This window comes from Trichomycterus rosablanca, chromosome 16 (assembly GCF_030014385.1).
Source record: "Trichomycterus rosablanca isolate fTriRos1 chromosome 16, fTriRos1.hap1, whole genome shotgun sequence".
Taxonomy (NCBI): domain Eukaryota; kingdom Metazoa; phylum Chordata; class Actinopteri; order Siluriformes; family Trichomycteridae; genus Trichomycterus; species Trichomycterus rosablanca.
In genome coordinates, this window is record NC_086003.1 from 18,820,101 (window position 1) to 18,840,325 (window position 20,225).

The window sequence follows — 20,225 nt, forward strand, 5'->3', positions numbered from 1 at the left end:
TGTTCCAGACATTTTAATAAGAAACACTGTTACAAAATGGTGCAATACAAAATTTATGTATGGATTACACTGTCATTCTCTTGTGCAGCTCAGCTTGGAGGTCCTGGTGGAGCGTTAGGTGCTGGAGGATTGCCAGGAGGAATTGGGACTGGCAGTTTTCCTGGCAGCGGTCTTGGTGCTGGTGTCCTGCCTGGTGTTGGAGTTGGAGGAACAGTTGGCCAACCTGGTGGAGGTGTTGGACTGCTACCTGGTGGAGGCCTTGGGCCTGGAGGGCCAACTGGTACTGGAATTGGAGGTATAAAAATGTATATCGTATTTTAGAATACTTATGTGTTCAGTAAAAGTAGATGAAGCAGGCTGTGGAAGTTGTTCATGAGAAATATTACTAGAATGGTAATTATTATGTTTTTGTGGTTTCACAGGATATGTATCTGAGGCAAAAGCTCGTAAATATGGTAGGGCAAAAGTTTGTTAAAAGTTCCTTTAAGTTAAAACAAAGCAAAAATTCTATATTTTTTATAATTTTATAATTTCCCCGTAAATGGTCCTGGTGTGGCCCCAGGTCTTGTTGCTGGAGGAGCAACTGGTGGTGTACCTGGTGGTTTTGGACCTGGAGGTGTACCTCTTGGCAGAGTTGGACCTGGAGGTGTACTAGGAGGTGGAGTTGGACCTAAGGGTAAATGGGTCTATGTTAAATAATTTCTGATAGGTGAAAATAGGTGATAACTACAAATCTGTATAACCATGGTCAGAAGGTAAAAAAAACTTGTTTAAAAATGTTTATTTTTGCTTCGTGCATGCAAAACATTACAAATAAATGTGATAATAAATAAATGTAAGTACATTTCACAGGTATTCAACTAAAACATGATGACTCAAGGGTAATAAATCTTTATAAATACAGTAACATGATATTTTTATATTGCAGGGTACGCTGCAGCCAAAGCTCGCAAATATGGTAAATCTGAATTTCAGTAATGATTAAAATAAAGTTTACTTGTCATGTCAACAGAGTTATGTACAGTTAATGTTTTGTGTGGAGCAGCTGGAACTGCAGGAACAGGACTGCCTGGTGGTTTAGGAGGGGTGCCTGGTGGTGGAGTTGGACCTGGAGGAGTAGCAGCTGGTGGCTATGGACCTGGAGGAGTAGCAGCTGGTGGAGTTGGACCTGGAGGAGTACTAGTTGGAGGCTATGGACCTGGAGGAGTACCAGTTGGTGGCTATGGACCTGGAGGAGTAGCACCTGGTGGTGGAGTTGGACCTGAAGGTAAAGAAACTTATGTGTATCTTTGTTCCCAGTGCATACAAAACATTACAAATAAATGTAATAATAAATAAATGTAAGAACATTTCACATATATTCAACTAAAACATGATGACTCAAAGGTAATAAATCTATAAAGTTACAGTTACATGATATTTTTATATTGCAGGGTACGCTGCAGCTAAAGCTCGCAAATATGGTAAATCTGAATTTCAGTAATGATTGAAATAAAGTTTACTTGTCATGTCAACAGTGTTATGTACAATTAATATTTTGTTTGGAGCAGCTGGAACTGCAGGAACAGGACTGCCTGGTGGATTAGGAGTGGTGCCTGGTGGTGGAGTTGGACCTGGAGGAGTACCAGTTGGTGGCTATGGACCTGGAGGAGTAGCACCTGGTGGCTATGGACCTGGAGGAGTAGCACCTGGTGGCTATGGACCTGGAGGAGTAGCACCTGGTGGCTATGGACCTGGAGGAGTAGCAGCTGGTGGAGTTGGACCTGAAGGTAAAGAAACTTATGTTTATCTTTGTTTCCAGGGCATACAAAACATTACAAATAAATGTAATAATAAATAAATGTAAGCACATTTCACAGATATTCAACTAAAACATGATGACTCAAGGGTAAAAAATCTTTATAATTTCAGTTACATGATATTTTTATATTGCAGGGTACGCTGCAGCCAAAGCTCGCAAATATGGTAACAAATCTGAATTTCAATAATGATTGAAATAAAGTTTACTTGTCATGTCAACAGTGTTATGTACAGTTAATGTTTTGTGTGAAGCAGCTGGAACTGCAGGAACAGGACTGCCTGGTGGATTAGGAGGGGTGCCTGGTGGTGGAGTTGGATTAGGAGGAGTAGCAGCTGGTGGAGTTGGACCTGGAGGAGTACCAGTTGGTGGCTATGGACCTGGAGGAGTAGCACCTGGTGGCTATGGACCTGGAGGAGTACCAGTTGGTGGCTATGGACCTGGAGGAGTAGCACCTGGTGGCTATGGACCTGGAGGAGTAGCACCTGGTGGCTATGGACCTGGAGGAGTAGCACCTGGTGGCTATGGACCTGGAGGAGTACCAGTTGGTGGCTATGGACCTGGAGCAGTACCTGGTGGTGGAGTTGGGCCTGAAGGTAAATAAATCTATGTTTATCTTTGTTTCCAGGGCATACAAAACATTACAAATTCACAGGTATTCAACTTAAACATGTTGACGTTCAAGGGTAATAAATCTTTATAAATACAGTAACATGATTTTTTTATATTGCAGGGTACGCTGCAGCCAAAGCTCGCAAATATGGTAACAAAAATCAGAATTTCAATAATGATTGCAATGAAGTTTACTTGTCATGTCAACAGAGTTATGTACAGTTAATGTTTTGTGTGGAGCAGCTGGAACTGCAGGAACAGGACTGCCTGGTGGATTAGGAGGGGTGACTGGTGGTGGAGTTGGACCAGGAGGAGTAGCAACTGGTGGAGTTGGACCTGGAGGAGTACCAGTTGGTGGCTATGGACCTGGAGGAGTAGCACCTGGTGGCTATGGACCTGGAGGAGTAGCACCTGGTGGCTATGGACCTGGAGGAGTAGCACCTGGTGGCTATGGACCTGGAGGAGTACCAGTTGGTGGCTATGGACCTGGAGGAGTACCAGTTGGTGGCTATGGACCTGGAGGAGTAGCACCTGGTGGCTATGGACCTGGAGGAGTAGCACCTGGTGGCTATGGACCTGGAGGAGTACCAGTTGGTGGCTATGGACCTGGAGCAGTACCTGGTGGTGGAGTTTGGCCTGAAGGTAAATAAATATATGTTTATCTTTGTTTCCAGGGCATACAAAACATTACAAATTCACAGGTATTCAACTAAAACATGTTGACGTTCATGGGTAATAAATCTTTATAAATACAGTAACATGATTTTTTTATATTGCAGGGTACACTGCAGCCAAAGCTCGCAAATATGGTAACAAAAATCAGAATTTCAATAATGATTGCAATAAAGTTTACTTGTCATGTCAACAGAGTTATGTACAGTTAATGTTTTTTGTGGAGCAGCTGGAACTGCAGGAACAGGACTGCCTGGTGGATTAGGAGTGGTGCCTGGTGGTGGAGTTGGACCAGGAGGAGTAGCAGCTGGTGGAGTTGGACCTGGAGGAGTACCAGTTGGTGGCTATGGACCTGGAGGAGTAGCACCTGGTGGCTATGGACCTGGAGGAGTACCAGTTGGAGGCTATGGACCTGGAGGAGTAGCACCTGGTGGCTATGGACCTGGAGGAGTACCAGTTGGAGGCTATGGACCTGGAGGAGTAGCACCTGGTGGCTATGGACCTGGAGGAGTACCAGTTGGAGGCTATGGACCTGGAGGAGTAGCACCTGGTGGCTATGGACCTGGAGGAGTACCAGTTGGAGGCTATGGACCTGGAGGAGTAGCACCTGGTGGCTATGGACCTGGAGGAGTTGCAGCTGGTGGAGTTGGACCTGAAGGTAAAGAAACCTATAGATATTCAACTAAAATGTGATGACTCAAAGGTAATAAATATATGTAGTTACAGTTACATTATATTTTTTATATTGCAGGGTACGCTGCAGCCAAAGCTCGCAAATATGGTAAAAAAAAAAAAAAATCAGAATTTTTAATAATGATTGCAATAAAGTTTACTTGTCATGTCAACAGTGTTATGTACAGTTAATGTTATGTGTGGAGCAGGTGGGACTGCAGGAACAGGACTGCCTGGTGGATTAGGAGGGGTAGTAGGTGGTGGAGTAGGACCAGGAGTACCTGCTGGTGGAGTTGGAACTGGAGGTGTACCAGGAGTTGGAGTTGGACCTGGAGGAGTGACTACTGGTGGGATTAGACCTGGAGGAGTACCAGCTGGTGGCTATGGACCTGGAGGAGTACCAGTTGGTGGCTATGGACCTGGAGGAGTACCAGTTGGTGGCTATGGACCTGGAGGAGTACCTGGTGGTGGAGTTGGACCTGAAGGTAATTGGATATGTGTTTAATAGGTTCTGATTGATGAGTAATTGTACAAACACAGGAAATATTCAATAGTTCATTACAAAATATTACAGCTGTTCTTGCATCTATGTATGTACTCTGTTATAACTCATCCACTAAATCAAAGAGAAAGAAAATTGCACAGGGGTTCAACTACAAAATCTTAATCATCAAATGTAATAAGTTTAAATATTACAGTTATGTGTTTTTTATATTTCAGGGTATGCTGCAGCCAAAGCTCGCAAATATGGTAAGAAGCATAAAATTGCAGATTAAAGTTTATCACATTCAGATTAAGTCAGTGCTATCTGCCTTGTTGACAGTATTCTGTACAGTTAATATTTGTTTTGCACAGGATACCCAAGTGGAGCAGGTGGGGCTGCAGGAACAGGACTGCCAGGAGGACTAGGAGGGGTAGCTGGTGGTGGGGTACGACCAGGAGTACCAGCTGGTGGTGCTGGAGTCGGACTAACACCAGCAGGTGGAGTTGGAACAGGAGGAGGATTAGCTGGTGGCTATGGACCTGGAGTGGTTCCTGGTGGTGGAATTGGACCTGGAGGTGTACCAGCTGGTGGCTTTGGACCTGGAGCAGTGCCTGGTGGTGGAGTTGGACCTGGAGGTAATTGATAAATACATTTTGATTGATGAGAAATCACTAGTTTAAAAATACAGTTGTTTCAACCCCAGAAAGAAAAAGGGTCTGGGGGTCTCAGTTTCTGGGGACTTGGGCTGGGCCCTTTATTTATTAATAAAATGACAATGGGAAATGATAATTCTGAGCTTCTCATGTCCTGATAAATCTTCACAGAGATATACTCCAAAAAATTTAATATTGTTGCACTGATGTCCTTTTTTTGCAGGGTATGCCGCAGCCAAAGCTCGTAAATATGGTAAGAGACATTCAATTATTTTAGAATTAGTAGCCAGATAAAGTGTTGTCTACTCCTTTTGACAACAATGTCATCTACTGTTAATATTTTTCTTCACATAGGATACCCAGGTGGAGCAGGTGGGGCTACTGGAACAGGACTGCCAGCCGGAGGATTAGGAGGGGCAACTGGTGGTGGTTTAGGACCAGGGGTACCACCTGGAGGAGTTGGTCCTGGAGGTGTACCAGCTGGTGGCTTTGGACCTGGAGGAGTATCTGGTGGTGGAGTTGGACCCGGAGGACTTCCAGGTGGTGGAGTTGGGTCTGGAGTGGTACCTGGTGCCTATGGCCCTGGCTCAGGAGGTAAGGCGTCAATAGAAATGATATACTTAGTGTATAAGATTTGTATTTTTGTAACTGGAACACATTTTGTTTCTCTTAGGATATGGACCTGGTGCAAAAGCTGCTAAATATGGTATGGCTCTTGTTTTATAGGATATTCCCATAACAAACAGATGATAAAATTGATTAAGACAATATGTTTGGAACTTATAGAACTTGATGTACATTTACATTCACATAAGCTACGACTTTACAATTATACTATATTCAAAACGGGACCAATTAAGTTTAGTGGATGTTCTCTAGGCTCTTTATTGTCATACTTTACAGTACACTCTGCTTTACATGAGTTGTTTGCAATTTATTACAGCCAGGCTATTAGGAGCAGGAGGGGTACTTGGCACTGGAACAGGAGTAGCAGGCACTGGACTTGCTGGTAAGGAAAATGTCTTAACTGCTTAAAAGACATGATCAGGTGCTTATTTTGTTTCATTTAAAACATGGTTATGCTGTAAAATATGTTAATCACGTTATTAAGAGCTGTCTTCCTGTTGGTCCATTCAACAGTGCCTGGGGGCTTTGGACCTGGCTTAGGGTCTGTATCTACAGGCGGTGGAGTACCAGGATTGGGGGGTTATGGCGGTAGGATTGTGTTAATAAAATTATGTGTAACAAATTGATATTACATAGTTGATTAATTGGATCAAGATCTAAATATTCTGGTTTATCTCAATCTGCAGGATACGGAGCAGGGGCAAAACCACCAAAATATGGTAAGTCCGTTATATCTTGTTATGGCTATTTTCTTTAAAGTATTGTTTAAACATTTGTCTCTCATGAAATTTCCCCACCTGACATTTTTTTTTTACAAATAAACCAGAGAACATGTGTCACACTTGTCTCCATCATTTTCATTAACTATTCCATCCTTGTCAATGATGTGGCAGGTCCATCTTCATCCAGAATCACTGGGTGCAAGGCATGAACGCACTCTAGACTGTGCACTAATCCATTGTAAAGCTTCAGCTACTTCCCCACAGAGACAGAGACAATCATGTCTGTGGAGATGTCAGGCCAGCCGATAACACAGCTAAAATCTCAGTGGTGGTGGGATAACGTAACAGACCACTGTGCCTCTCAAGTGCCATGATCATCACCTATTTCTAGAAAATGAGGCTCTTGTCTGTTTATGTTTCTTTTAATGAAAATGTAAAAATAGACATTTTAGCAGGTTTATTAGTTTTTTGCATTTACGTTAATGGCATTCAGCAAACACTTATTCAAAGCCACTTACAGTTTTGACCTTATACAATCCATGCAATTACGAGTTAAGGGCCTTAATTGGGCTCAAAGACCCAACAGTGGCAACCTGGCAGTTGTGGGGCTTGAAACAGGACACGTCTACATCCCACTCCCCCACAGCTTATCTCATTAACTGTAAAACCTGACTAAGAGATTAACATATCTTTTTTCAGCCTGGGCTGTAAATGTTGTTTAGGATCTATTAGTTCATGCAGGATGTGCTTGTCTGTTGTCATGCCTTGAATAAAGATTAGACATACAAGAAATTATACACATATGTGACATAATGATCACTTACCTGTTATCAGGTCAACCAGTTGGTGGTTTTGGGACTGCGTTAGGAGCAGGGTTAGTGCCAGGTGTTGTTGGAACTGGAACCACAGGAACAGGGCCTGGAGTTGCAACTGGTACAGGTAAGAAATAATCTTTGGTGCAGACAATCTTAACATTAAAAAAACTACTGATGCATATATTTGAGCTAATCTGTTTGTTTTCAGCAACTGCTATTCAGCCAGGAGGAGTTCCAGTCACAGGCAGCAAGGCAGCTAAATATGGTGTGTTTTGGTGCTCTTTAATAGACTTTGCCTGTATCAGCCAGATAGCTGCCAAAAAATCAATTTTGTACACTTCAAATTTGTTTCTAGGAGTTCCAGGTGTCGTCTCAGGAGCAGTAGGAGGAACAGCTGTTCCAGGAAGCACACCAGGAGATAACATTACCAAATCAGAGGCTGATAAAGGTAAAATATTTAATATGGGATATCTGAATCTTCATTTAAAAAAGTATGGGTGGTAGACCCAAACACCAATCACTAAAGATTGGCTTTGGCTGAAGGTTCAGCTGTCATCATACAAGAGCTCTGACAGCCAGCACTTAGATGTTTTATATTCAAAATGTTCCGAAACTGTTATTATAAAGAATTTTTTCTGTGGATGTGGCACCCATGCATACATACTTCCGAAATAAATAGAAAGTGGTTAAAGAACAACAGTATATCAAACTTTTTTATGGCTTCACAGGTCACCAAAATTTAAAATCACTGAAACTTTATAAGAATTTCTTAAACATTAACTGTAAAGATATTCTTTATTTAAAACAATCCACCATACACCATTGAGGATTTGTGTAAATGCATTGCATTAGGGATTTAATTTGTTTTAGGCAAAGACTGGTTGTAATTATTATACACTTTATGCAATATTGCTTTAATTCTCTTCATATTTATGTTTCTCATCGACCAGCGGCTGAGACTGGTAACACCACTGCAGATGGTCCAGGTTAGTAGACTAATGATGTGCAGGATACAGTTTGGATTTATAAAAGAACTCTTGTAAACCAACACCATGAAATGTTGTGTTAAATTGCCTTATTGGCCTTTTTCAGCTTTACTAACTTGCTGTTTTATTTGTTATTTTTTAAAACCAGGTGGAACTAAAGCCCCCAAGCTGGGTAAGATTTTTTAAAAATCATCTATTTTCTCTTATACCCAAAATATTATATATCACTATTTGGCTAAAAGCTGGTGGACACCATGACCATGAATAATATGGATTTGACCCACTTATTTGAAGCTATGACAGCCTCCACTTTCAACAAGTCTTTCAACTATACTTTTAACTGTGTTGGGGAAATTTGTGCCAATTTAGTAAAAAGAGCATTTTGAGGTAAGGCTAAAATATTGATGTTAGACTGTTCTGGCTTGAAAATAGTTGTCCAATTCATTCCAAAGGTGCTTGGTAGGGCTGTGTGTTAGGTCATGACTGTGTGCCAGCCACAAGAGTTTTCCAAAAAAAAAACTTCACAAACCGTGTCTATATTAACCTGGCTTTGTGCACAGGGACACAGTCATGCTGGAATCCTCAAACTGTTGCCACAAACCTTGACGAATATAACGTATTTTATTTATTAGCTGAAACACCAAAATGCAATAATAATGAGGTGTCCACATACGTTTGGCCATATATTTTACATTTGACTTGAAATAATTTGTCTTAATTATACAGGAGAAGCAGGTGGAGCATCTGAGGGATCTGGCAGTTCGATTGGCGGCGGCCCAGGTGAAGGTAGAATCAAACCATGATGTAAAGTAAAAAATATAACTTCAGGAAGCTGCTGTACACTACATAGACACTCCTATTTAGTGGCTATATGAGATAAAATAGTGGTAACAGAAAAAATTAGGCATATACTTATCTAAATAGAAGCTCAGAAAGATTGAACATGGCACCGTCATAAAAAGGTATTGTTTCTTAGGGGGCTATCCAAAACATTTCGGATGAAATGGAAAAGTGAAAAGCATATCTGTCTTATCGCTCAAAATGAAAACAGTGCCTTGCAGCAATATTGCTCTTGTGGCTAAATGGAAGTAAATCCTTGCAGTAATGTTACAACAACTAGAAGGTAGCCTTCCTAGAAGAGTGAAAGCTATTATGAAAAGGGGCATCGACTCTATATTATTCTCATGGTTCTTAAAAAGGTATTAACCCACATGTATGAAAAATTATTTTTTTTAAGTCAAATTATGTAGTGTGTCTTTTAGCTCAGTTTGTTTTGTTTTGAAACAGCAGTTACCGGTGGACAGACTGAAGGGGATGGACCTGACAGAGGAAATGCAACAGGAATACCAATCTTGGCCAAACCAGGTATTGTTGTGTGGTAATGAAAATAAAACCTGATTGTAGGCTCAATAAATAACACATTATTATATATTACAAAGTACAAATGCACTATTATTATTGTTTATCAGTTCTGGCCTAAGCGCTATTTAAACAGTCAGTTTTTAATTTACAACCAAATGGTCTGTTGGTCAACAGTATTTAAGGCCCTCACTACACTCCTTTAAACCCGTGTCCAACATTTGTTTAATAATAAAACTATCTAGACAAAACACTCACTGCTTATTCTTATTTGGGTCATAGGGCTAGACAAAACAATATCCTTAAAATAGAATGCATGACCTGTAAACATTAAACACCTGGCCATTCCAAAACAATGGCCATTAATATTAAGATGCCACCCACCCTTATCTTTGAGGCTGTGTCAGCCTCCACTCTTCAGGACAGGAATTTAATTAGACTCGATGTTTCAATTACCATCAATTAAGGTGTTCATTTTGGTTATGGCCAGGGCTTCGTGCAGACCACTTGAGTTCTATACTAATCTGGTCAAACAATGGCTTTTTGGGCTTTGCTTTGTTCACCGGGACACAATCATGCTGGGACATTTTATGCACCTGTTAGGAATGGGAGTGGCTGAAACATGCGAACTTAGTAATAAGAAGTGTCCATACACATTTAGCCATATAATGCATTTAACATACACAAATAAACAAGTAAAAATAACTTGAAAACAATACCCTCTTTTCACATAAGAGCATTAAACATAAAGTTGTACAGAAAGGTTGGAGCACTACTGGTCAGATTACATATCATATTTTGTTGATTTTTGGGAGAATAAGTGCTTCCTAAGACTTCCATTCTATTTAGATTTTTTTGTCAAATGTTCTGATATTTTATTAGGTTATTATAAGGTTAGACTTTGTGTGATTTATTATTGGTTTTGTGTAACTAATGCAAAAATTATGTAATGCCAATGGTTTGCTGTATGTTGCTGTATGTTCATGTCTGACATTTATTTAAAGCAACCATCTGGTTCTCTGTATCTATGAGTGGATTATCCTACAAGGTGTAGTGTAGTTAAAAACTAATATTGTCTTGTGCAGATGGAGCTGGTGATCCACCAGGAGCTGATCCTCTAAAACCTCCAGGTATTCCTAAGCTTTCTTAATGCTCTTGTGCTTCACATGTCAGGTCATTTCAACCATCCGTGGTTGACCAAATTGATTTTGTACACATGAGCTTTAACATGCTTATTCTAGTGATAAGAGAGCTTGCAACGTAATGTGTGTATGTTCCTGTCGGAGGTGGTGTCATACCTGGACGTGGAGATACTCCAGGTTCAGTTAGTGGAGGACCAGATGGCAGAAGTGAAGGCCCAGGTGGACTTAGTGGCGGTCCAAGCGGTGCTGGAGTTGGGCCTGTTAATGTTAGTGGAGTGCCCGGTGGAATTGGTGCCAGTCAGCTCGGAGTTGGAGGTGGCCCAGGTGGAGCTGTATTAGCCCTTAAACTAAGCAAAGGTATTCTTAACTTAATTCTTAATTATCTCTATTACAATAAATGTACACACAATGATTTTCTTGACCATGAGCTAATTGATGGGACTTCAGTTCAATTCAGTCTTTAAATTGATGTTTATTTAATATTTATTTCATGACAAAAAAACATTGGTCATTCATATAAAAACAGAAATAAGCTTTTCATGTTCTAAAAACTCTGGCTACATTAATTTTTACTTGTGTTTTTAAAAAAAATAGGGATTTGCAAACCATGAGGAGTATTTCAGTTGAGCACATTAAAATACATAATGTAAAGTCTAAAATAATACGAATACAAATGCTTATCCCTGTAACACCAGGCTACTTAGGAGCTGGAGCCCTCGGTGGAGCAGGAGGCGCAGGTGGAGTAGGAGGAGTTCCTGGTGGTGTTGGCACTGGCCTAGGAGGATTTGGTGGAGGTCAAGGAGGCCTTGGTGGAGGACCTGGTCCAGTTGGCGGTGGTCTGGGTGGTCTAGGCGGAGGTATATTATATAATCTTTATTTAATCTTAATTATATAATATCTCTGATATATGTGAACCATTAGCTCACTGGTTCACAATCCCAGGCCTGTGAAGCCCAGTCTTATTTTATATTCTTCCTAATATAAGTCACCAATTTTGATTGAATTGAAATTAAATACAGTTGTCTATTATGCTAGCCAACCATCTCTAAGATTTGAACTCAGGGTTCAAATGAATTAAAATTGGTGGCTATTGGCTGAAGTTCTGCGATGGATTGGCACACTATCAAGAGTATTGCAGTATTGTCCTGCAATTGGAATGTCCTGCAATCAAGCCATGCAATCTCGTCCATCACAGGTGTATGTTTTAACTAAATGCTTGGGTAGCACAGCTGGAAATTAAGCTAGCATACTAACACTGGTATCCAGGGTTTGAATTGCCAGCAGTGCTATTGGCTGGTCGTTATCTACATACAGACATGATTGGCTTTGTCTGGGGGAATGGCCGAGACCCTGTAATAAATTGGTGTCCTGTTGGGGATGTGTTACTTACTGCATGGCATCTAGTGAGTCTGTGAAAGCAGGACCCACCCTAACCATGACCAGGATAGGGCTGTGGTAAAAACATGAAGATGAAATAAAAAAATTCAATGAACTACAAAGAGTGTTATAGCTGTTATAGCTGCTGCAGAGGTGTGGATGCCATAGTAATGCCTTTAGTCATGGATCCAAAAAATATGTTTGAGCTTGTGTAATTTAGTCTACATACTCACTAGGATGTGGAAAGAAACATCTGGATTAAAACAGTTTGTGTTGTTTTTAGGTTTGGGCTACCCTGGTGGTACAGGACTCAGAGTAGGCGCTGGAAAACCTCCAAAATCAGGTGCTATTTGTTTGATTAGCTACAAAATCGTGGTGGTGAATCTACTGTTTCTTTTGTCAAAGATATATTTACTTTGAAACTGTGTGTTGTATGAATGTGATTATGGAAACATTAAAGTAAGATTTTACAACTAAAGCCACTTTGGTGTCCCTTATGCTTGATGTGTGTGACACTGTACATACATGAAACATGAATTAGAATGACATTTTATAGTAAGCCTCACATAACTAACCTCAAGACCTTATTATAATTATTTAATTTACTCTCGGAAATTAGTAACATAGATGTAAAGAAATAACATTAACATTCAGTTCACTATAGTATAGTTTGTTTCCAAGATTTAGCTAGAATTATAATGAATAATTTATCAGGAGTTTTGTGTAACATTTAATCCATATGTGTAATTTATGCAATTTACCTGTTTTTCAGTTTGAACATAATTCCATTAACATCACCATATTAATGTGTTTGCCATTTCTACCTACTAACAAATATGAAACATAGAACTACAACTCTTAAAAAGTAATAAAGTAATTTAAAGTTTCGGTTGTTGGCTTTTACTTACTTGTTACCATCCTTCTAGGATATGGCCCAGGATTTGGTGGAGCAGGTGGGACTGTAGCAGGAGGTCCTGGAGGTGTAGGTGGCGGACTAGGTGGCATAGGAGGGGGACTTGGAGGCCCTGGTGGAGCTGGTAGAGGTATATTATATGCACACTAGCTTTAAGAACTGCTTAGAACTTAAATTACTACATACATATCACAAAACCCTAAAATAGCATCACATACACACCATTGGTACAGTCAGCCTCATATTTATAGGCATCAGTGGTTAAAATCCCAGTGGATTGGAATGGTTATGACAAAAACTTGATTCTGTAGACATTTATTCACTGCAAGGCTGGGAAGCATACTGCCCCTTACCGCAGTGTTTAAGACTATTATATTTGCTACAAAACCCCTCCTTGCTAATTGCCACTTGCTATTGACTGACAGTAATGAAAGTTTATTGAGATGCATTTGTAGACAAGTGAATAAAAAGCCAAAAAGTGGGTTCATGAAACTTCTTTAATCCAAGGGCAAATTAAGTAATGTTGAAAAACTATGAAGACCCAATAAGCGATTTGGAAACATACTGGGTGTGTTCGAAAAGCTAGGGAGCTGTCTACATAGGCAGCATTTTACGTCATCCTGTGCGCGCTCCAGAGAAGGAGGCTGTTCGAAATTCTAGATGCCTTAAAATCCACACTTCTGAGGCATCTTATTATTTCAATGTTATTTTGGCTCAAGAACGAGTGAGCATCGGACGCTGCCTTAGTGATCAAGACAATCCCAGCATTCATGGCTGACGGGGCGGAGAAACGAATGGAGTTATTTTCAAACGTAAATAAAATATTACTGATTTTTAACTTGTATAAACTTGTACCGAGTGTTTTTATTTGCAAGTTCGGGCTTGTCAGGAAATGTAACCGTTATCGGTACATGAAGGGAGATGTTATTGACGTTAGCGTACTGTGCTACCTCAGTTTATTGGTTTTAATGGCGAGATGCTAAATGCTAAACGCGAAATGCTAAACCCGATGGAATCGCTATCTAAGTAGTGCGTTCGAATAACCTGCCTTTTAAGTCACTGACTTATTAGAATCCTCTCTACTAAGTCAGCTGCCTATGTAGACAGTAAGACAGCAAGGCAGCTCCCTAGGTTTTCGAACACACCCACTGTTTTGAATGCAAACCCAATCACCCAATTTCACAGCTGACTAGTCGCCATGCCTTATTATTTCTCACAATGTCATGCCAAATTTGAGGTTGATTTAAACAGTTCAGGGGTTTGTGGAACAGTGAGAATCAGTTTCTCTTCGTCATGTCTGTGCTTCACTTCTGACCAAGTCAGATAAGCTTTAAGAAAGTTAGTGGCAAACTGGCTCAGATTTCAATTTTCAATTAAATTTAAAGTGCAGCGGCAAGCAGTAAAAACCGAGAGCTGGTTTGAATAGCGCTGAGTTCAGTGGCAGTGCATTGGCCCTAAAGCGTCCCTGGAACATGTAGTTCTTCTAGGTCTAGGACTACTACTACTAGTTATCCTGCGCACCCCTCTGCTGGTGGAAGAGGGTCTCGCAGGGTGATTCGTTACAGCAAATAGATTTTTTAAAACTTACTTTATTAGTAGGTGAACCTAATAAACTGAATAGCATGGTTCTAAAACCAAAAACATACTACAGTATTTTCATTCCTCAAATTTCTTGTTTCGTTTCTTTAATGTTACAGAGTTTAGCACGGGGGCTTTGGGAGGTCAAGGTTTCCAGCCAGGTAGGACCAAACCCCTCTGTCTTAATTATGGTACTGTTTTTATTATTTCATTTGCATGTATAAAGTGCTGAGATTGCAGTTTTAAAGTAATGATCATGGCTATCGTCCTACAGGTAGTAGAGTGCCAGGGTATGGTGGTGGTGCCGGTGCTACCGGTGGCTTTCAGCAGCCATACCCAGGTAATGCACACACACTCATACATGCCATCCTTCTCAGAACAGCTCTTTTTATTTCCTTTATACATATGCACAACAAGTAAGCTGATGTTGTGAAATTGCTGTTGTGCAATTAGGTTGTTAAATTGATCTTTAGACTGGGCTTAAGTGATCACTTAATGATGCTTTTTCATCACAGACCTTTTAAACCTTGCCTCCAAATCATGGGCCTACAATTTATATAAAATTTGACAAGAGATGTGTTCCAGTCATTAAGTCATAACAAAAAACAGTTGCTGAAGTCATTAAATTGTCTTGACTGCCATGACATACAGTACAAGTGTCCCACACAGTAATAATTTAGTATAATTACAATAATAATAATAATAATAATGTACAACAAATTCATTCTTAATTTATTCTGTTATGTAAGATAATACAATATCAAAAACAAATTATTGTGTATTCATTCACCAGCGCTTTTAGAATTTTTTTTTGACCAACCCTGTCAACCGTAAGCTTTGTTGATATGGATTTTCTCTCTTATTAGTCTATGGTGGAGTCGGACCAGGAGGAGCTGGAACTGCACTTAAATCTCCGCAAGGTAGGACTTTTTCTTAATTTTCAACCTCTTCTCTTTATCTTGTGCCATACAGAAAATAGCTTGTAAACAAATTATTGTAATTATTTGAATTTCTAAATTATTGGTTGTATATATAATCTGCTTAAACATCTGTACTTTCTATGTATTACTATATGATTTAGGGTCCAGGCAAAAAAAGACTGAAGAAACTGTATTTTCTAAGCAAAACAGAATTTAGGGGATTCTGGAAGAGTTATAGAGGTTCATAATGCTGAAAAAAGACCTGGGTGTTTATCACACGACACATTACCTACAAATGAGGGAATTACATTACTGTTGCTGTACTTTCTGTAAACATTAGGACGAAATGCTAAAATATCTGTCTTTGTGTGTAGTCTTAGAAAAACAATCAATACAAGCTGGTTTAATAAAAGTCAGTGCTGGACAGCTTAGACAGCTTTAATATTGTACACCACAGCTGGGACAGTAAGACAATATATACAATGTTGTATTTGGAAAAACAGTTACTACACAGCTGTATGTAAACCTTATCCCAGCTGTTAAGCATGGTTGAGTGAGGATATCATTTAGGGCTTCCTCAGGGCCTGGACAGCTTGAAATCATTAAAGGAACAAGTATTATATGACATCTTAAAGAAAGTCAGAATAGTAATCCATCAGCTAAAAATTAAGACAGCAACACAACATGCAATTAAGTTACCAACAGAATGATTAAAACATGTGTTGTCTTAAAAATAAATTGTGTGTTTTTAAATGATCAAGTCATAGTCTAAACCTTAACCCAAACGAGATGCAGTGGAATAACCTGATGAAGATGATTGTTCATGCAATTTTTTTACAATTCGTAAAGTTCACATATCTTTTGCAGCCTGGACTGTGAATTATTAATACATATGATGATAAGATTAAAGATCAAACCAATGTTTATGAGCAATTTATACAAAAATCCTGGTTATTCTAAAATGAGAGACTACATTACATTCCAATCTATCATAAAAGTTAAAGTAAAGAACATTATAAGACAGACATGAGAAATCATCTTGCCAATGTTGCTCTTATTTTTACCTGCTGATAAATATACAAATATACAAAATATACAAATATCTGAGTACTAATTTTGTTCTTGTTTCTATTTTCTTTCTAGCCAAAGCAGTCAAATATGCAGCCCTTCAGGCTCTAGGTGGTGGAAACTACAGAGGTATGGAATAGTGCACATTTATACGGTATACACTCCTGGGCAAAAAAAGTTCAAACATAAATTCATTTTAATAGTCATTACAACAAATTGTTGTTAAATAAATTAGCAGCAACCTTAATAATCCACTCCTGAGGCTTTTGTAACAATTACTTGTCACTGTTGCCACTGCAGACTTCTTATATGCAAAGATAAATTCATGAAAAATTAAATGTATCTATATACAGTGTATCACAAAAGTGAGTACACCCCTCACATTTCTGCAGATATTTTATTATATCTTTTCATGGGACAACACTATAGAAATAAAACTTGGATATAACTTAGAGTAGTCAGTGTACAACTTGTATAGCAGTGTAGATTTATTGTCTTCTGAAAATAACTCAACACACAGCCATTAATGTCTAAATGGCTGGCAACATCCCCACAGTGAACATGTCTAAATTGTGCCCAAAGTGTCAATATTTTGTGTGACCACCATTATTATCCAGCACTGCCTTAACCCTCCTGGGCATGGAATTCACCAGAGCTGCACAGGTTGCTACTGGAATCCTCTTCCACTCCTCCATGATGACATCACGGAGCTGGTGGATGTTAGACACCTTGAACTCCTCCACCTTCCACTTGAGGATGTGCCACAGGTGCTCAATTGGGTTTAGTCCATCACCTTTACCTTCAGCTTCCTCAGCAAGGCAGTTGTCATCTTGGAGGTTGTGTTTGGGGTCGTTATCCTGTTGGAAAACTGCTATGAGGCCCAGTTTTCGAAGGGAGGGGATCATGCTCTGTTTCAGAATGTCACAGTACATGTTGAAATTCATGTTTCCCTCAATGAACTGCAGCTCCCCAGTGCCAGCAACACTCATGCAGCCCAAGACCATGATGCTACCACCACCATGCTTGACTGTAGGCAAGATACAGTTGTCTTGGTACTTCTCACCAGGGCGCCGCCACACATGCTGGACACCATCTGAGCCAAACAAGTTTATCTTGGTCTCGTCAGACCACAGGGCATTCCAGTAATCCATGTTCTTGGACTGCTTGTCTTCAGCAAACTGTTTGCGGGCTTTCTTGTGCGTCAGCTTCCTTCTGGGATGACGACCATGCAGACCGAGTTGATGCAGTGTGCGGCGTATGGTCTGAGCACTGACAGGCTGACCTCCCACGTCTTCAACCTCTGCAGCAATGCTGGCAGCACTCATGTGTCTATTTTTTAAAGCCAACCTCTGGATATGACGCCGAACACGTGGACTCAACTTCTTTGGTCGACCCTGGTGAAGCCTGTTCTGAGTGGAACCTGTCCTGGAAAACCGCTGTATGACCTTGGCCACCATGCTGTAGCTCAGTTTCAGGGTGTTAGCAATCTTCTTATAGCCCAGGCCATCTTTGTGGAGAGCAACAATTCTATTTCTCACATCCTCAGAGAGTTCTTTGCCATGAGGTGCCATGTTGAATATCCAGTGGCCAGTATGAGAGAATTGTACCCAAAACACCAAATTTAACAGCCCTGCTCCCCATTTACACCTGGGACCTTGACACATGACACCAGGGAGGGACAACGACACATTTGGGCACAATTGGGACATGTTCACTGTGGGGTGTACTCACTTATGTTGCCAGCTATTTAGACATTAATGGCTGTGTGTTGAGTTATTTTCAGAAGACAGTAAATCTACACTGCTATACAAGCTGTACACTGACTACTCTAAGTTCTATCCAAGTTTCATGTCTATAGTGTTGTCCCATGAAAAGATATAATGAAATATTTGCAGAAATGTGAGAGGTGTACTCACTTTTGTGATACACTGTAACATGGTAAACTAACACTCATTTTAAATGGGTTTTTCCCCATTTTGTATTATCTTGGTTGGGGTCGCAAGGGGTTTAGGTTTTCCCAGATCCACTGGACGCAATGTCGTAACACACATCAGAAAGGATGTTGATCCATTGCGAGGCCTCAGCTACTTCGCCCCCACCCCCCAGCTATAGCCAAGCATGTCTACATTTAGATGCCTGGCCTGCTGATAGCACCACTGGGGATTTCTGGGCACTTTGCAGATTTGACTGTAGAACTTTGGTCGTTATTTAGTTTCTAATTCATTCCTGAAATGAAGATGAAATTATTTAATGGGGAGTCTGTTGACTGTGTGTTAATTGTTCTCAGATACACAGATAGTTTTCTAGCACCAGTAAGATTCAAACAATGATCCCAGCATTGGTGGTACAGCCTAATAGACCGCTGTGCCACACAAGCAACCCTTTTTTAAATGGGAAGTTGGAACTATGCCACATTTGAAACAAGTTAATAAAACATTATTTCAGCTTAGGAGGCACAATCAATTTTTTACAATTCTATTGCAATTGTATCGTCGCATCACTATTACTATGGAAACCTTGTCCAGTACATTTTTGAACACTGTTTATGTTGCTTACTACAGGGGCGCACGGCTGCCAAAGCAAATACTGTGGAAGGAGAAGAAAATAAGAGTCCTCTAAAGAGCAATGTGCTCATAAAGAAGTGGTGCTACTGCCTAATCTAGAATGTACATCTCTATTCAGTGCTACTTTCAGCTATTTCATTAGGTTTGATTTAAAGAGGTGTGCAATGTGTTCTCACCAGTTACACAATGTTGCTACCTTATTATCTCTCTAATCTAGCTAATTATGTAATCGTTCACTTTCATTCTAGTAGCTGCAAATTCAGACATGATGTCTAGGAACATATTGGTGCTACATACTGTTATAGTTCTCATTAAGCTAAAGGTTTCAGGGCCACCTTTTTACGTACAGTTTAAAAAAAAAATTAATTACTTATTAAATATGCTCTGATCCTCATTTAAGTGTACACTACAATCCTGGGCAATAAATGAGCCAAACTCAAAATTACACTTATCTTTTAGGAAATAGAAATATGAAAGTAAATAAATGTGCTGCTCTTTGATTGGTTAGCATCCTGTGCATGATGTATTCCTGCCTGCACCCCATCAAGCAGTTAGTGATGATTAATACACAAATGAATTGGTTTACATAAATTATAAATCCTTGTATTTAATAACTTGTATTTAATAAGAAACTAGTTTAGGTAAAATTTGTATGTTACTGAATGTTGGTCAAAGTAATACATTCAAAAATCCAGGTAATTCCAACATTCATAATTTGTAATTCTTTTCAACTGGACTCTCATCTGACAGTGTAATTTTACTGAGGGGGAGTGATGAACGGCCTCCCTATGAGTGTCTGTGTTTTTTTTTGTTTTCATTTGTACTGTTGTTGAGAAGAATTTTAGTCAGGTGTTTGATAATATTTTTGAAAGATAATATTTTTGCTGAAGAGACTGCATTTTTAAAATACATACAATTACAAGTTCATGACAGATGGGAGTTTAAAAAATTTAGTAAGACCTAATCTTCTTGTTGCTTTTTTTTTTTTTTTTACATATTTAACCTAAGTATTATGTATGTATGTTGAGTGCTTTTTATTACATGTTTTTTACTATTGTCCATTGTTAAATGTAATGTTATTTGCATAAAATGAAAATTGCAAAACAAATGTGACCTGTGATTACGGAGATGAAAAAGCAGCCATAGAATATTGTTTACCACATGAAGATTTGTAATGTTTAGCTTTTAAGTCACAATTTTAAACTGTAATTAGAATGTTCATTAAATAAATACATTTAACAAATATTGTGTCTTTTTTCTTCT

General features: G+C 39.5%; 1 protein-coding gene across 1 annotated transcript in view; it reads left to right on the forward strand.

Annotated features, from left to right (window-relative positions):
* elnb (elastin b) overlaps window positions 1-20,164 on the forward strand; it is a 29,660-nt gene extending 9,496 nt beyond the window's left edge. Inside the window, exons 21-60 of the mRNA XM_063012131.1 lie at window positions 89-295; window positions 423-455; window positions 563-676; window positions 929-958; window positions 1,046-1,267; window positions 1,434-1,463; window positions 1,551-1,769; window positions 1,936-1,965; window positions 2,056-2,394; window positions 2,532-2,561; window positions 2,654-3,052; window positions 3,190-3,219; window positions 3,312-3,740; window positions 3,834-3,863; window positions 3,964-4,239; window positions 4,475-4,504; window positions 4,610-4,873; window positions 5,115-5,144; window positions 5,246-5,485; window positions 5,565-5,597; window positions 5,835-5,900; window positions 6,032-6,106; window positions 6,205-6,237; window positions 7,075-7,179; window positions 7,264-7,320; window positions 7,411-7,503; window positions 8,006-8,041; window positions 8,190-8,213; window positions 8,768-8,827; window positions 9,329-9,406; window positions 10,486-10,530; window positions 10,687-10,899; window positions 11,238-11,399; window positions 12,203-12,262; window positions 12,846-12,962; window positions 14,530-14,571; window positions 14,685-14,750; window positions 15,277-15,330; window positions 16,474-16,527; window positions 18,960-20,164. Of these exons, the coding sequence (XP_062868201.1) occupies window positions 89-295; window positions 423-455; window positions 563-676; window positions 929-958; window positions 1,046-1,267; window positions 1,434-1,463; window positions 1,551-1,769; window positions 1,936-1,965; window positions 2,056-2,394; window positions 2,532-2,561; window positions 2,654-3,052; window positions 3,190-3,219; window positions 3,312-3,740; window positions 3,834-3,863; window positions 3,964-4,239; window positions 4,475-4,504; window positions 4,610-4,873; window positions 5,115-5,144; window positions 5,246-5,485; window positions 5,565-5,597; window positions 5,835-5,900; window positions 6,032-6,106; window positions 6,205-6,237; window positions 7,075-7,179; window positions 7,264-7,320; window positions 7,411-7,503; window positions 8,006-8,041; window positions 8,190-8,213; window positions 8,768-8,827; window positions 9,329-9,406; window positions 10,486-10,530; window positions 10,687-10,899; window positions 11,238-11,399; window positions 12,203-12,262; window positions 12,846-12,962; window positions 14,530-14,571; window positions 14,685-14,750; window positions 15,277-15,330; window positions 16,474-16,527; window positions 18,960-19,006 (4,502 nt within the window). The 3' untranslated portion in view covers window positions 19,007-20,164. The remainder of the gene's footprint in view (window positions 1-88; window positions 296-422; window positions 456-562; window positions 677-928; window positions 959-1,045; window positions 1,268-1,433; window positions 1,464-1,550; window positions 1,770-1,935; window positions 1,966-2,055; window positions 2,395-2,531; window positions 2,562-2,653; window positions 3,053-3,189; window positions 3,220-3,311; window positions 3,741-3,833; window positions 3,864-3,963; window positions 4,240-4,474; window positions 4,505-4,609; window positions 4,874-5,114; window positions 5,145-5,245; window positions 5,486-5,564; window positions 5,598-5,834; window positions 5,901-6,031; window positions 6,107-6,204; window positions 6,238-7,074; window positions 7,180-7,263; window positions 7,321-7,410; window positions 7,504-8,005; window positions 8,042-8,189; window positions 8,214-8,767; window positions 8,828-9,328; window positions 9,407-10,485; window positions 10,531-10,686; window positions 10,900-11,237; window positions 11,400-12,202; window positions 12,263-12,845; window positions 12,963-14,529; window positions 14,572-14,684; window positions 14,751-15,276; window positions 15,331-16,473; window positions 16,528-18,959) is intronic.
* Window positions 20,165-20,225: the final 61 nt, after the last annotated feature.